The 15,362-nt window shown below is 44.9% G+C and overlaps 1 protein-coding gene across 1 annotated transcript; it reads right to left on the bottom strand.

The window, feature by feature from the left end:
- Positions 1-10,263: 10,263 nt before the first annotated feature.
- LOC131286581 (muscle-specific protein 20-like) lies at positions 10,264-11,475 on the bottom strand. The gene is made up of 3 exons (XM_058315557.1): positions 11,446-11,475; positions 10,976-11,308; positions 10,264-10,455 (listed from the first exon to the last, which is right to left on the bottom strand). Exons 1-3 carry the CDS (start codon positions 11,473-11,475, stop codon positions 10,264-10,266), a joined length of 555 nt encoding a protein of 184 aa, XP_058171540.1.
- Between the last annotated feature and the right edge of the window lie 3,887 nt (positions 11,476-15,362).

Below are 15,362 nucleotides of genomic sequence, written 5' to 3' on the forward strand. Positions count from 1 at the left end.
CATTTTCTGGCGCATGCACATATTTTCCATCTGCCGGAGACCGTCCGTTCCATCGCTCAGCAGCTATCGCGGCACACTTTTGCCCACTGCTCCAACAAAACCGGCCCAACGTTCGGAACAACCTGCGCTGCGTGGGTGACTTCTGCAAGCGTTGGTTGTCACCCACAAACAAGATTAGTATATTTTTGACTACAGGAAAGGAAAACCAAACCAACACCCCCGCGCCTCATCGTGAGCATCGACGGTTGATGGACGATAATAATCCTCAGGAATCGGACGAAGAAAGACTCGTGTCTGTCACAATTAATTGAGTGTCGTTGGAAAAACTGTAGACCGAACGAAAATAAGGGTCATAATTAAAATTCCAACTCTGAGGGGTTTGGGATGGAGCATCTAATGCGCTGACGATTTTAGAGAACATTTGCAAAGGTGCTTGCTAATTATGTCATAGACCTCGCATCAACCAGGTACAATCTTACCTCGCGCAAAGAACGTGAGTGATTGACTTTCGTTTGGCAGAATGCCAACGTAAAAGTCAAAAGGAACTTGCTGTGTGAGTAATAAGAATTATAAAAGAGCAAAGAATTCTCTTTTTTCGGAGACATCTACGTTTCATCTTATCATTTCATTTTTATCTTACCAGTGAAAATATTCACTCTAAAAGCACTTCAAAAAATCAGTTGCCCCTCGAGCCACTTGTTTTCCTATCCCTCAGTTGACACGATGGAAGGTCAATCAAGTGCCCGCTTTTCCGACGCAATATACCACATCCCTGGCAAACGTATCCGACACCGCCACGGGTGACCTTAGGTAGCCGTGCGTGTGCGTTAATGCCTTCATCAACGGGCAAACAGCAACGCCACTCACCACAAATCATGCTCGGAAAACAACAACACCATTAGCATCACCGTTTTCACACACTTGCCACGTTTGTGTATCCATTTTTCACACGTTTTAAAATAGCTCATACGCGCTCCCGTTTTGTCGATCATGTTTTGCCCCCCTCCCCTCATGGTCGAATGGGAAAACAAGATAGGAGATCATTGGGAAACTGAGTGAGCGAGAAGCTTGCTTGGATGGAGCGAAAAATATCCAAAGATGCGAATAACGGTTTGAGGTAAAAATGGTCCAAGCAGTCTTGAGTGGTTCCGTGTGTCCTGCGTGTGGTTACATCACTCAGTGATCAAGTTTAGCTGCACAAAACACTGTTCCTCGGGTTTAGGTTCCTGGCACGATTTAATTTTTCCTTCCATTAGCTTTTCTACACAGGTGTCCATAATGTCGAGCCTTGGTTAGTTCTCTCCACTTTCCACTTGCAGTCTTATTCGGTGGCTGAAGGATCTTTTCGCACTTTGTTCCGGTTATGTTCTCAAGTCCAGCGTTCTACACAGAGTCACTCGCAAGCACGTTTCAACTTGAGTTGCGTTTCTTATTCACTGTCCTGCACTGGGAATGTTTCTCGAACCTTTCACCCTCGTCGGGAGTTCGTTTCGATAAGTTTAAAACTTCGTTTGCCCTATTTCGCTGCGGAAAGGAAACCCAATCCCAGTCCTTGTGCTTTGCTGCAGAAACCTAGCCACACACAGAGAAGGTGCACAAGGGGCGATCGCTAAAACAGAACTGAACAGAACGAAGCCTCTAGGCAGCACCCGCCGACTACTAACCGTGTATTCGAATGATTGACTATGGGGCCGTGCACTCGGTAGTCTATGTATCAGGATGCACACGGCACGCCACTCGCTTTATTCGGCCAGGCTGAAAATCCGGCTGCGCCCTGCTGCTACTGCTGCTGCTGCGGCTGTTGGTGGTGGCGACCACCAACACACCGGCCGCTTGGGGGGAAAATAAGACGGCCAGTTCTCCTGCGGAGGTCCCTTTCTGGCTCGGCCGGTGGAAAAACGGTACCCCAATTCGACTGGCGATCGCACTTTCTCCCACGGAGCCGAACTGAAATGGAAAATGGGACCGGTCGCGGGAAAAACACACGTCACTCTATCCCGCTTCTCGCGTACGGCCCAGGGATCGAGAGTTTTCCGGGAGGGGTGGGGAGGGTGGAACAAACCCACCACCCACCATGCAGGATTCATTCGTTCCGTCCCGTCCTGAGCCCGATGAGTCAGCCACCGTTTGGGAATGGCTTGGCTTTTACGGGGAGGAAAATGGTGCCCGCAAAAGGGGTAGGGTGATGCGCGATGACGAATATGACAACTGTTTGATCTCGGCCAATGCTTTCTTGATTTTGCGATGATCACATAAATCAAACAGTCGTTTTTTTTTGTTCGAAAAGAAAACGGCACTTTGCTCGCACCACATGTTGAGTTTTCCCAGGGCAAAGTGGTTGGGAAAACACGAGCAGAAAAGGAATTGTGTTTTACTACTTCCTACCGTTTAAGCATCGTTTTTTTTTTGTGTATTTCCTGTCGCTTCATAAGGCAATGAATCATGTCTTCGATTAATTTGGATTTATAGGTGCTTACTGGAGCTTTGTTGCTTTTTTTCATTTTTCATCCTTTTGCTCCAACGATTTAATTTTTCTTTTTGTTTTATCGCGAAGTGTTTTGGTTTTTTTATTGCTTTAAGCCTCCTTTCAATGGCTGCTTATACTTTCATTCCTATTACTGTGCTTGAAGGGGTTCGTTAAGTGTGATTCTTAATATATCTTGGTTTTATCACGTGATGATGTATTCCAATGTAATTAATCACTTTTTTGGTTCCTCTTTCTACAATTTTCGTGTATAAAGGATTAATTTTCCCGTTAAATCGACTATTTTTTACTTATGTCACGCTCTGCTCTCTGCTCTTGAGTTCCTTGAAATGTTTTAATGCTTGCTTATTAGAAACAATTTTGAACAAAAATCTGAACAACACAAGCATACTATTTTTTACCGATTTTTGTTTTCCATTAAACCTGTTCAATATGATTTATTTCCAACAATTCTGCATTCGACTTATTCATCTAACGAACGTTAAGGTACGCTCCTGCCAACCAGGGTTAGTGAGGTCTGATCCGTTTGACATTTGCATCGTCCCACTGGGCATCGTTTGGAATTTTAATTATGCTTCCACCAATTGCATGTGTGTGTGTGAGTGTTTCGTATGCACTGCTTTTCAACAAAGTAGCATAATCGAATTCAACGCTCCGTCAACCGGATTATCTTCGGGCGCCCGAACTAGCCGGACGTCGGCCGGATCGTGGAGCAATTACTCTTCCGCGAAACAAGCTCATCAATTATCTTCGGTCGTTCGGGGAAAAGCCGCGGCTCGAGTGTCCGAGGTCACTCGCCGGTGATGACACTGGCTGAACCGAAGTGAAAATCTCCGTGTTCCACGCCGCCACCGTTCGAGCCGGGGCGAAAATGTCACGCCAAAAATGCTTGGTGTTATTTGCGAGCGTAGTAGGCGTCTAGGCAGGCGGCAAACTTCTGTGGCGTGTTCGCGTAAGCATTTTCTAACACTCGGTCCGAAGTTCTCGTCCGAAGTTACCCTACCCCGTGCACCCTGGCCATCTTGCAACGACGTGGTGGAAAATTATGAAAACGCTCGAGTGCAGTTGGGTTGGTCCAACAAAAAATGGAAAGTGCAATGCGCGTTTCGCGGGCCTCAAACACCAAGATGATGATGATGATGATGATGCCGCTGGCGTGGGTAAGAAAATTATAACCTGCGCCACTCATCGCGAGCGAGCGAACGATGAATCACATTTATAAAAATGAAGAATGTTTTCTACAGCCTTTTACACGCTCCCCGTGGCACAAGTGTCATCTAGAGGACTCTACGCAGGAACAGGAATACACGGGGCTGGGAGAAACAGTTCGGCTTTTCACGGCAGGAACAACACAACAACGCCGACGTGGTGGGGGCAAAACACGGTGGCCGGAATAGAAGAATTCGGGTACACCTTTCGAGCAGCAAATTTTTCGTGTGCAGTGCTATTTTTAGTCCGCACACTAAACCCAACTCAGATGGAAGAAGCTGGGCCCAGGAGAAAGTGGAACATCGGGAGCGGGAAAATCAACAATCTTCTAAACACCTTTAACCGTTTCGCCTTTCTTGGGGTTTCGGTCGCTTTGGCGGTGCAAAAGGTAAATAGCGCTCCGATGCCGGTTTCCAACTTCAAATCCTCGTTTTTTCACCACATGAAACGAGCAGCTCGCGAAGAAGCGAGGTTCAAGAAGGTTTCCCTCGAGCAGTTTCACATTTTTCCAGCCCAGACGTATCTTGCTATTTTCGGCCGAAATGATAGTATTCCAGAGATACGAAGGAAAGGAAAAAAATCCATATGGGAAAACCACACGGCGGACGTTCATTAGGATCGATAAAATACAATCAACGTTGTTTTGTTTCTGTGCTGCATTTTGCTTCATTTGTTTATGTGGAGGCTGGAATTTACATTTGTGGTTCAGGCATTTAGGAAAATCGGCGCAACGGGAAATCATTTCTATTGCAATGGTGTGAAGATCAAAATGAAGTCAAAGAGTTATTTTTGTCAAATTTAACTAATTTCAATTTTTGCTCTACAGAAGTGCAACTTTTCCTCTCTGAGACATAATTTTAAGTTGCTGTAAATTTCACTTTTTTCCAACAATATTTTTTTACAACCGTAAAATTCTAATCACGTGTCATGATTAATTCAGTGGAAAAAGAAAATGGAAAGTTTTGCTTTACTGTATTTGTTTGTCTTGCGCAGAGTGATTATAGTGACTGTAAAAATATAATTAATCTGTCCTCACAATTTAGAGATTTTTTTAAAAATACGTTGGAAAAAAACAAAACTCTATCCATTAGAGCACACCGGAAAGAGTGGAAAAATGTTCCGTGTTGGTCCCGGCTCGCCTCGCACGCGCATCAGTTACAGGTGAAAAACGTTCGTATCATTTTATTTTTCTCACTCCGAGAACCGCTCCCGGACCGATTCGCCCGTCGATCCTCTCTGTGAGTTTGAGTGTGAATCGTGATGGACAAGCACGTTTCGGACCATCCGCCAGGTAGTAACACACACACACACACACATACGGCGGCGGTACGGAATCCGTGTAACCTGTGGCCGGTTCTCGAAAAAATTGGAGCTCCACTAAAAATACATCTCCGGCCTCATCCGCCAAAAATAGTTCGGCAGGAGAAAATTCTTCGCCCATTTCGTCCGAGCTCGCGCCACCGAACCGTCGGCGTCGTCGGGCGTGCACTCGTGCCGGCTGCTCTCGCGGTAACTCATACCGAACTCCAACGACCGACCCATCGCGTTTTCCATCGCGTTGTGGAGGTGTTGTCGGGGCCTCGGGACGGCATTCGAAATGGTGGAAGAAAAATTGCCTCGCATTAATATGTATTTTTCACCTCGGCGATCAATCTCGACCGAAACGGCACTTGCCGGGTGATTTAGTGTGCGGGAGCGAACGAGGGGGAAGACAGGGGGGGGAAAAGCAATGGAAATTTCCCCGATGGAGAACGTTTTTGCAAACGAAAACTAACCATTACACCATTCTATTACCCCTTTGCCTTTTTTCGTTTCTTCGATGATCTTCTACTGCCCAGTTTGTTTGCAGCAAGTGAACATATTTGCGTACTTTTTTGTTTTACAATTACGCTATATTTATTGGAGACGTTTGTTTGACATTAAGCTAATTTTGCACTCGTAACTTTGTCTGTACTTAGTGCTGCCTCCCACGAAATAATTCCAACGAGGCGAACCGCAGACATTCGAAATCATCGGCCAGAAGCCAATTACTCCGCGCATCAAGGATCTTTATTACATCTTTTTTTCTCTACGGGTGGAACAAAAACGTCCCATAAACATTTCCACCCGAGCGACTACTTAAACCGACCCCGTAGCTCGTCGTACATTTTGTCCCGCGATAGTTGTTTGCGAAAACACACCTCAAGGCGCGTCCTCTGAATTCTTTTGCGCAGACCGCCGAAGGAAAATATCTAGGGACGAAGGGAATGAATTATCATAAATTTCCGCGCCCATCATCGACTCAATCGCTCGATTGGTGGTCAACTCCCGGGTTGAGGTATTCGAGGATCCATTAGTCGGTGCGCTCGGAACACTCGGTAACACACCGCGATCGACACCGGAGGTGATGATTCACCTTGGGCCGAGTGGAAAATAACACCCTCTTGGGAGAAGAGGAAAAACAAGTCCCGGCTCGCTGACAAACAACAACAGATGAATAACAAGCTAACGCTGCGAGCGAGTTGTCTTAGAGGCACATCCGACGACTATAGATCCTTGGAAAGGGATCATGTGTGGGGTGGTTTTCTACGGAAAATAATGCGCCTTTTAATACGTGTCGACTAAGACCGTCATTAGTAATTAGCAATCAGACACCCTATTGGATGTAGCCTAAACTGTAAAATGATGCATGGTTTCTGTCTTTCATATGCTTTAGATTGTGTTGGTATCTAGTGTTTTTTAATTTATTATCTAAGATACTTTTTAAGGATTCTTTACTACAAACATAAACATACTCTTGCACAGGTGATCCTATTTAATGCAAATTTGTAGTTCAAATGATATAGAATAAAACACGAAAAAGAGTAGCTTTTATCTATGTCATCTAATCAATCTTCACGCAATTCTACTCATAGTTTTTGATACTCTCATAATGAAAGCAATATCATATTTAAAGTCGGTTCAAAACTGCTTTGACCAAATTAAATTACCTTAGCAAATCATCGAAACTTAAATGCTTGTCTGATTCAGTCGTAATTTTGGTTTACAAATTTTTGAAACCATTATTTGAATCTAAGACTTTTTCTTTTTCTGTTTTCTTAATTAAAATCTCCTTATTCGATCTAACAGGATAGTCTTGGTAGTATGATATGCGTGTAATAGTATGTAGTGTTCTGTTTTTGTCCCCCAGACTTAAAGATATTCAGGATCAACGATTAAAATCGTCTCACGAATAAATTGGTTGTGCAAATCTCGGCAGAGCTGTATAAACGAGGATCGTGATGACGATCCGGTGTAACACAAACATTCGCGACAATAATGGCCGACGGATGAATCATAAGTGACAAAAGATGTTTGTCATGTACCTAGGTTCGCCGATGAACCATCGACCACGAGGCAATCCCACGCGCGTGTCCGCTTGGGCCGATGACGTTACGAGGGATGAGGGTCGTTACGGCACAAAGACTAGCCGAATAAATTTCACACGAAACGCGAACGTGTGGAAAAACCTCGGCGGCCATTTGTGCGACCCGGCGAGGCGAAAACACTCCGAGACCGACACTCAGTCTGATTGTGCCGCGAGGATTCGGCGAGGCGGGGCTTTTCTTCAAAAAAAAAAAAAAAGCGAAAGTGTGGACAAGGGAAGCCGCCCCGTTTGGTAAGCCTTTGGTGTCCGGCCTAGAGGGAAGTCCTCGCATCCCTCGCACGGGGGCCTAGGTATTTCGAAAACGGTTATTATTCCCTCCCAATTACGTCGGGAAAGCGCGGGTGGGGGAAGACACTTGAGAGGTCGGGGTCCAACCGGGGGAAAAGCTATTTTAGGCAACATAGAAAAATGACGATATGTTTCCTAAAATAAACGCACCGTGTTTTCTCGTTTTATACTATCTTTTTTATATATTTGGCTAAATTTACATTATCCATTTCTTGTTCACCTTGCACTGGTATAATTAGTACACTTCCCTTCTCTCTCACACCGCTTCCCCTCACATTCCACTCTTTACCGTATTTATCAGATTCGTAAGAGCGCACAGAAGATGGCAGAGGATGTGTTGGGTGTTTACTTTGCGGAATAATTCCGCTACAAGAGGCTCTCTTTCTATTGGTTTCCATTTTTCCTTTTTTCTTCTCGTCTCTCTCACTCGATCTTCTTATAGTTTTTTTTCACTCAACACTTTGTGAAGGTAAAAATCTTTATAAAAAACATTAAGGTGCATTCCAATGAAGCTACTGGCTCGACTGAATTTTGTGGTGGGATGTGATCTGAAATGCTGTTACGTAAAACTGCAGGTGAATTAATGCAAGCTACGGAACGAATGTGGGAAGATGTTCAAGACAGCAAGACGAAGAAAATGATCAACAAAGAAGTTATGTTTTATTTTAGTATGTATGCTCACTGATCTACAGGAGAATGTGGTTAGAGTAAATGCTTTATTTTTCGGCAATAAGAAACATTTTGTCTTAGGAACATACATCGAGAAAGTATATTTGGTTTGGAGTAACATTTCCGAACTATAAAAGTTCAAATGTTTCATAGAATGCAAAAACTGCTGGTAATTTGGAGGTTCTTAACTAATCTTCAAACTTTATCTTATTAATTCAATGTTACAAAGATTCAAAATATGTCTGTAACAATATTTACTTTGGTTTTGCTTTTTTTCTTAACTTAACTTGCTTTTTTTTTCAGGTTATGAACTCGCCTAACTAATATTTGTTACGATTCGATTTTTTATTATTCGATTGATCATTTTCTTATTCCCCTCTCACGAAACGGAAAATTAACTGTTCACGGAAAAGAAAACAAATTTTCTTCTCCTGAAAGGATTCGACGCCACCTAGCGGAAAACTTACAAGTTGTAGTACCAGAAATTCACGCTAGGTTCAAGGATTTGCATGCGAATAATATCCTCGACACAACGCGCAGGAAAAATACGACAATCTTTTTGCGTTCGTTTTGTTGCAAATTTTGAAAAAAAAGATTCCACCGCAATATTGTTGTTTGGGGTTTTTTTCTTCCTTTTAAAATTTACAATGAACGGACGCTCGGAAACGTGTTCGGGCTGAAATACAGATGTTCTCGCAAAACTATGAACCAACGCGCGTATGGCGCGTGCGAATCGAATTTTCACTTACGGCCATGCAATAAACACATTCGGGCGGAACATCATCTAAACAATAATTCCCTTTCGGATAGCGAATCCCCGGCCCGGAAAGTCGTTTGCAATAACAAACCGAACGACCGGCAATCCGAAACCGACAGCGATCGATCGTACGTCGAATGTAAATAAATTTTCCTATATGGTGTATGGTGTACGTTTTTCTTCACCCGCACTCCACTATCGTTGGGAAAACTGTGCCCGCGATCGTCCCACGCGAACTATAACGCCCCACCCTCGAAATGGCCCGAGTGGTTTTCCGTTCGCTAGTTTTCCACCACTTGGTGCTTGGTGCCGGTTGTGCATACGAACGGGCGTGTAAAATTAGTCGAAGGTCCACCGAGAGTCCGCCGTCCAAGCGGTGGAAAATGGTTCATTTTTCCGCGCGCTCCTTGCATGGCCTCCAAAAGCGCCAGTTGAAGAAGAAGCGGCGTTAGGAAAAACAAACAAGAACGCAAAACACACATGCGAAGTCACATTCCTTAGTCCAAGCGCCAAGCAGCGCGTGCGTGAGTGTGTGTCAGAGAGCACTCGGGTCTCGGCAACAACCAGTTTGCGGCCGGTTAATGGACTGGAAAGATGTTGGCCTCGCGTTGCCCGCGAAGATAAAGTAGTGCTAACAGCCGCCTCAGCTCTGGTGCGTTGCGAAACGTTTTTCCCCGTTTGGCTGCTGGCTTTTGAGGACGATTTTTATTAGCTGTCAGCGAAAGAAGGCCATCCGTCCGTCCGTCGTATGAGAGGAGAGTGGAAACACACTTTCCCTTAGCGACTTAGCAGGCGTGGGATGACCTGAAATGATGCAATTTAAGTGTGCCTTGGAATAGCACTCCAAACTATGACACCTTCCTTTCCAATTAAATTCACACCATATAATAATAACCATAAAGAATGTACCATTCCGTTGTTTGTTTGGTTTTTTTTTATAGAAATAGTATTAATTTTATTACAAATAAATTATCAACGAATTGTTTTCCCTTACAAAAAATCTCGCCCTTCGGTCAAACGCTTGCTCAATAAATCCACGGTATAAGGTATAAAGTCGTAGGCGCCTTCAAGTAATACCAGTGTTTCCGCGACGCGTTTCTCGAATCGAGTGCGACAATCTGTTTGCGCTGGAATCTCGAACTTTCCCGACATCGTCGTCCTACCTACTTTTCTTCTTCTCACACTTCCGCCTCCACCAGTATCTTACACACTCGCTAACGTAGTCGTTTGTTTGGTTTGGAAGGAAGGATCAGGAACTTGCTACACGCGGGGTGGGAGTTAACCATCATTGGGGATCAGATCGGGATCAGCTCAGCTTATGTAATGTAGGTCGCGGGGTAAATATGTTTCTGTGTTTGTGCGTTTATGTAGTATATGTGTGTGTGTGTGCTGATTTTTGTACACATGTTTCCGGAACCTCCGGCGGGGCCCGCCCTGTGGTGTGCGCGTTTACTTTCCGAGAATAATTTTACGACCGGCGCCAATGTTCTGGCCGGCCTGCGTGGCACCCTTGTTCGTGCCCGCCTGCAGCCCGATGATGGCCTGGCCGGCGTTCAGCTGCTCGTCGGTGAAGTTGCGCTTGCACTCGTCCGCCGGTTTCGGTCCGAGGAACGGGCCCTTGAAGTCGGGATGTTTGTAGCACTGCGTGGGAGAGGAATGAGGTCAGAGGTTAGTGATCAACGTGGGGCGGGATCTTTATAACAATTCGGAGTCTCCTGGAGCTCTAGAGCACAACTTCTGATCCTGATTACGATCTGAACATCTGATTCTGAGTTCAAGACGAACTTATTGAGATCTCACCGTCTATAGCCAGAGCCCCTATTCAACAAAGTATTAGAACTGCTTCTAGGAAAACCTATTAGTTGGATCATAGAATATACTGTAAGTAATGTAGAATATATGAACTGAGGAAGATCTGCTGAATTAGAAGTTTTCCATGGTCGTATTCCAATCGAGTATCTTCTTCCAAAAATCTGATAAAAAGTTAATCGCGATTACACAATGTTGGAATCCTGACAAAATTTCTGGGATCTCTCTGTACATTATCTTCTATGGTAGGTTCTTAAAAGAAGTCTATGGTTTCACTAGAACTTTGGGTCCCTTCTTAACCTCTCATTGAAAGGATCTCAATCTCGCATAGTACACCTCGAGGATCACTTACCGCACGTCCGAGGGCGAAGATGGTGCTCGTGACCTGCGCTATGTCCTTCTTCTCGTACAGATCGACCGTCTGGAATACGTCCAGGTCCGGCACGCCGTACTTCTTGATCGCCTGCTGGAACAGATTGATGTTCTCCATCATCTTAAACTGGCCACCGGACGTGTTGATCTTCGCGACCGCGCCCGGTTCCAGCTTGTTGATCAGCTTGCACAGGATCAGCCCGTCGCGGAGCGCATCCTCGTACAGGACGCCGGCCGGGAACTTCTCGCCGAGCACCTCCTCCACCCAGTACTGTGCCTCCTTGTCCTTCTCCAGGTCACGCTTGCCGGCGATCTGAGGTATATAGAGAGATATGAAGATATCACCGTCATCACACACTCACACACTTGATATCACATCATTTCTCCAAGGGTTTTGCACATGAAAAATCGTTCACCACAGCGATGTTATAACACTCCGTCGGTACCAACCTTCATGCGAACTTGACGCTCCAAAGCCATTGCTGCTGTTGTGTTGTGGACGGTTTGTGTGTTTCTTTCTAAAACTCGCAAAGCACGAACTGCGTCTTCTGAGGACTCACTGCCTTTAACTTTCACCGATGTTGCTATGGGCAAAGCTGCTCGAATACTGATGCTCCCTGTGGACGGTAGGTTTGCTTTTAAAGATCGCCTGCCCCAAAGTCCCCATCACCTCCCGAAGCCGCCTCCCCACTCGCCGTCGGTGCGCGAAATGGAAAAACATGCGCCCGCGTTTGCGCACCACGACCGGCTTCCAACAGCGCTGCCCGAACGGAGATGATTTTTGTTTTTCCGAAACTCGATACTGGGTGGAAAATTCTCTCCTTTCCCCAATTTCCCCATCTCCCAAAAAAAATCGGCATCTATACTTCCATTTGGCAATGAAAACATTGACTTCCCCCTGCTGGTGACGTGTTTACAATAAAATACACATCATTATTTCGAGAACGTTCAGCTGCGGTTGGCCGGCGTAAAGGCGATGGAATCTCCATGCTGACGGGTTTCGCCGATAGCGTCGGTAATTTATTTCCGTCCCAAAATGATAGATTCACCCTCCGAGCAAGACGATCCTATTTCGCCACTCGAGTAAAATCGATCCGGGAGCGAAAGCAAAACCCTTACGATGCTTGTTTCGGCGATAAAATAGATAAGCAAATGGCAGAGAACATAAAACTCCCGGCCCGGCCTCGCTCCGTGAGCACTTGATCATGAACGAGGAAGATGGATGGGTTTTGAGGCATTAAGTGAATGATCTCTTCAGGCTGGAGATGTTATCGGGAACCGAACATTATGTACAAACACAGGTTGTTTAGTCTAGGAGGAGTCAACTTTGAGATCCATCAGTCGATTTGTAAATGTTTTGCAAAATTTGCGCAAAATAAACCTGTCGATCGTGAGGGAGTTGGAAATTTTATAAAACCATATAGTAATATAGAAGCATATTGAAACAAAGTTTAGGATATTATAAAAAGGAATGTTCAATAAAATTTTTGATCGAATCAAGATCACATCTCACTTTGCAAATGTGTGGATTCGCATCCCATTATCGCACGCGCGAAACTGCAACAAGAAGCTTCTGCACGATCGCGAATTCATTGCCACTGATGCAATCATTTCTTTCAGCAAAAGCTGCATTCAAACACGCTTCTACTTCCCCCTCCGTTCATGCCTCGGTACCCCCCCCCCCCCCCCCCTTCTATCCATGGGGCCATTGTTTACCGGATCATGTTTGTAACACCCGACGGGGTGGATTTTCATCTTTCAACAAATCGATTTCGAGATGCAATTTTCTTACCGTGCCAGAGAATTGGCGGGAATCGTTAGGTCTTTTATAATTAACCGTTTGACAAATTTTGAGTGGAATTTTCTTCATTTTATCAGTAATCATTTTGATTTTGCATATTATGTATTGTTTTGAAACATTAACATTCTTTTCTCAGAAGAGTTTTCATCAATTTTATTGTTCGTCTTCCAATATAGATGCATTGGTATTTTGATTATCAAATGCTGAACTAGAATGTATAAGTTTATGGATAACTAAACCTACAAAGCGTTGATACTAATATTCGAAAATTATTTACAAGAATAGTTGTATTTTACAATCTGAAATTTCCATGTATCAACGTGATCAAAGATTGACGAAATAAAAAAATGGCACAGATTTTTCTTTTCTAAACATTTTCTTCTCCCCCTTCCATGACTCTTCTTAGCACAATTTCGCCTAATAATAGCGAGTTCGTAGACTCGCAAAACAAAACATTCCTGCCAAGCGAATGATTCAGCTGTTGGGCAATTTTGCAACCTCCAACCGGTGACCTTACGCGATCATCTTCTACGTAATGCCCGGTTCCCCATTCCATGAAAAACCTCCCCCATCGGGGGGTGGTGCCTTTCTGCTCCATCGCTTGTCACCCCCCCAACCAGCATCACGAATCACGACCACTAGCCAGCAGTCGGGGACGGAACGCTTAACGCTTGAGAACGTTTTAATTATAGAACTTCGACACATCTTCCACCGCACGGAAGATCCTACCAACGAATAGGTGGAGGTCAGGGTGGGTTGATCGAAGGGGGGGGGGGGGGATCTTTCTCCGTTCGCTTCCGTTCAAGGTTGCGATCAAAAAACCTGTCGCAAGCGCGATCGCGTTTGATTGCGGTTTTGTTTTCCTCGCCCGAAGTGAGGTTATGTACAATCGATTCGCTCCGTTCGCTCGCCGGAGGTTTTTTCTTTCGGCGTCACCGATCCTAGGCCTTCCCGTTTGATGACCTCCTAGATGGGCAGAAGAAGAGACATAGTGCTAAGAGCAGGCAGTAAAAAACCCAAGCTTGTTTTCTTTTGCTATTTTTAACAAGTTGCGTCCTTTTTGGAACACCCGACTGCGTACGGTGGTCCCGGCTTTTCCGAGCTTCAAACGATCGCACGCACGCACGCAAATCCAGCCGTATGGCAGACGGGATGACATCGGAAAAACAAACAACAGTCGGGGAAGAACAAATCGGCAACACAAAACAGGGGAACACATTATCCCGTTCATTATTTTAAGTGGCCCAATAAAAACTGCAACCGGACATCATCGCGATCCGAGTCGGCCATCGCTTCTGCATTCGGTGGACATGCCTTGTTCGGTGACTTTCCCGGCCTTAATAAGTACAAACGAACGTGTGATCGCTGTGGTCGCTAAATATAGCGATGAATACCAACCGTAGGGAAGGGGACGCCAAATGGAAACAGGTAGCATTCTTCCAAACGGTCTTTTCCATCCGTTTTCCCCGATCGTTTCGGTTGGCAACCGTCAGTAGAACCTAAGGCACGCCAGATTAGCTGTCATCTTGGAATATTGGCTACCATCGTGGTGAAGAATTTCCTCTCGTAAGTGGTTCGTTACTCAACCAAAGCAACAAAGCAAACACGCTACATTCTCTCAGCCTACTTTGGCATCTGCAAGATCTTCCTTTTTCGTCACACATACCGTACAAATGTGCGAACGATGACGTGGCGTTCCGTTTGACATAAACAAACGACGATCGAAGGTGAGACACCGTAAGCGAAAGTATTATTTTCGACCATCGTTGACCCATGTCCGATTGAGTTGGACGGTCCGGAAATAGAACATCCCTTCACCGATTGGCGGATTTGGCGAACATTATAACGCGGATGGAGGAGGTGAACTTTTAAATATAGGATGCCCCATCACTTCATTGTTCATTGTGTGTTCCAAAAAGGCAGCGTTTGTTGGGTTTCCTTGGACAGCATTCCACACCGTTCGAATCACCATCCGCCTAGACGTTCGACAGACGTCTAGGCGATCCCTCGACTGACGGACAGAACACCGTTGTGTGTGATTATGTTGTCGGTTTGTTGTTCTCTTTTTCTTTTTATTTGTTCCGATTCTTAGTATATTTGACTTACTCTTAGTGTCAACTTATCGTACAATGTTTATTTTAGCACTACCATTCTTGTTTTTGGCATTTCGGAGACTAGACTTTTCTTTACTCTGCTTTTCTGCTTCTTTGGATGCTATTTCTAGGGGCTTTCGTTTGATTCACTTCTCACGTGTCGGCGTGTTTCTGCGTGGTTTTGCTAATTATTATTCTGACAGGTAGACAAATCGCTGTCGACTTTGATCCACAACTTGAACTTGGATGCTTGGATCAACGGAACGCTTCAAAACTAGTCTCATGGACTTTCGACGTCGTTACGGACTACAAGCGGTTGTGGGGAGCAATACTATTGCAGGTTCTATAAGGTTTTATTATTTTGGTAACAAATTATTGAGAGAGAAGTGTAGTAGTACTACTGCGTTTAAAAGAAACCCTTACAAGAAATCATAAGGATATTGAATCGAAAGGCTTATGGCGGATTTGATAAT

The sequence above is a fragment of the Anopheles ziemanni genome, chromosome 3 (genome assembly GCF_943734765.1).
Source record: "Anopheles ziemanni chromosome 3, idAnoZiCoDA_A2_x.2, whole genome shotgun sequence".
Classification (NCBI taxonomy): Eukaryota; Metazoa; Arthropoda; class Insecta; order Diptera; family Culicidae; genus Anopheles; species Anopheles ziemanni.

Bases quoted from the DNA above. Each gene is read 5' to 3' on its own strand.
- LOC131286581 (XM_058315557.1), bottom strand. From the start codon at position 11,475: ATGGCTTTGGAGCGTCAAGTTCGCATGAAG. The intron at 11,309-11,445 runs GTTGGTACCGAC...TATATACCTCAG, and splicing joins AGCGTCAAGTTCGCATGAAG to ATCGCCGGCAAGCGTGACCT. The intron at 10,456-10,975 runs GTAAGTGATCCT...TCTCCCACGCAG, and splicing joins TCTTCGCCCTCGGACGTGCG to TGCTACAAACATCCCGACTT.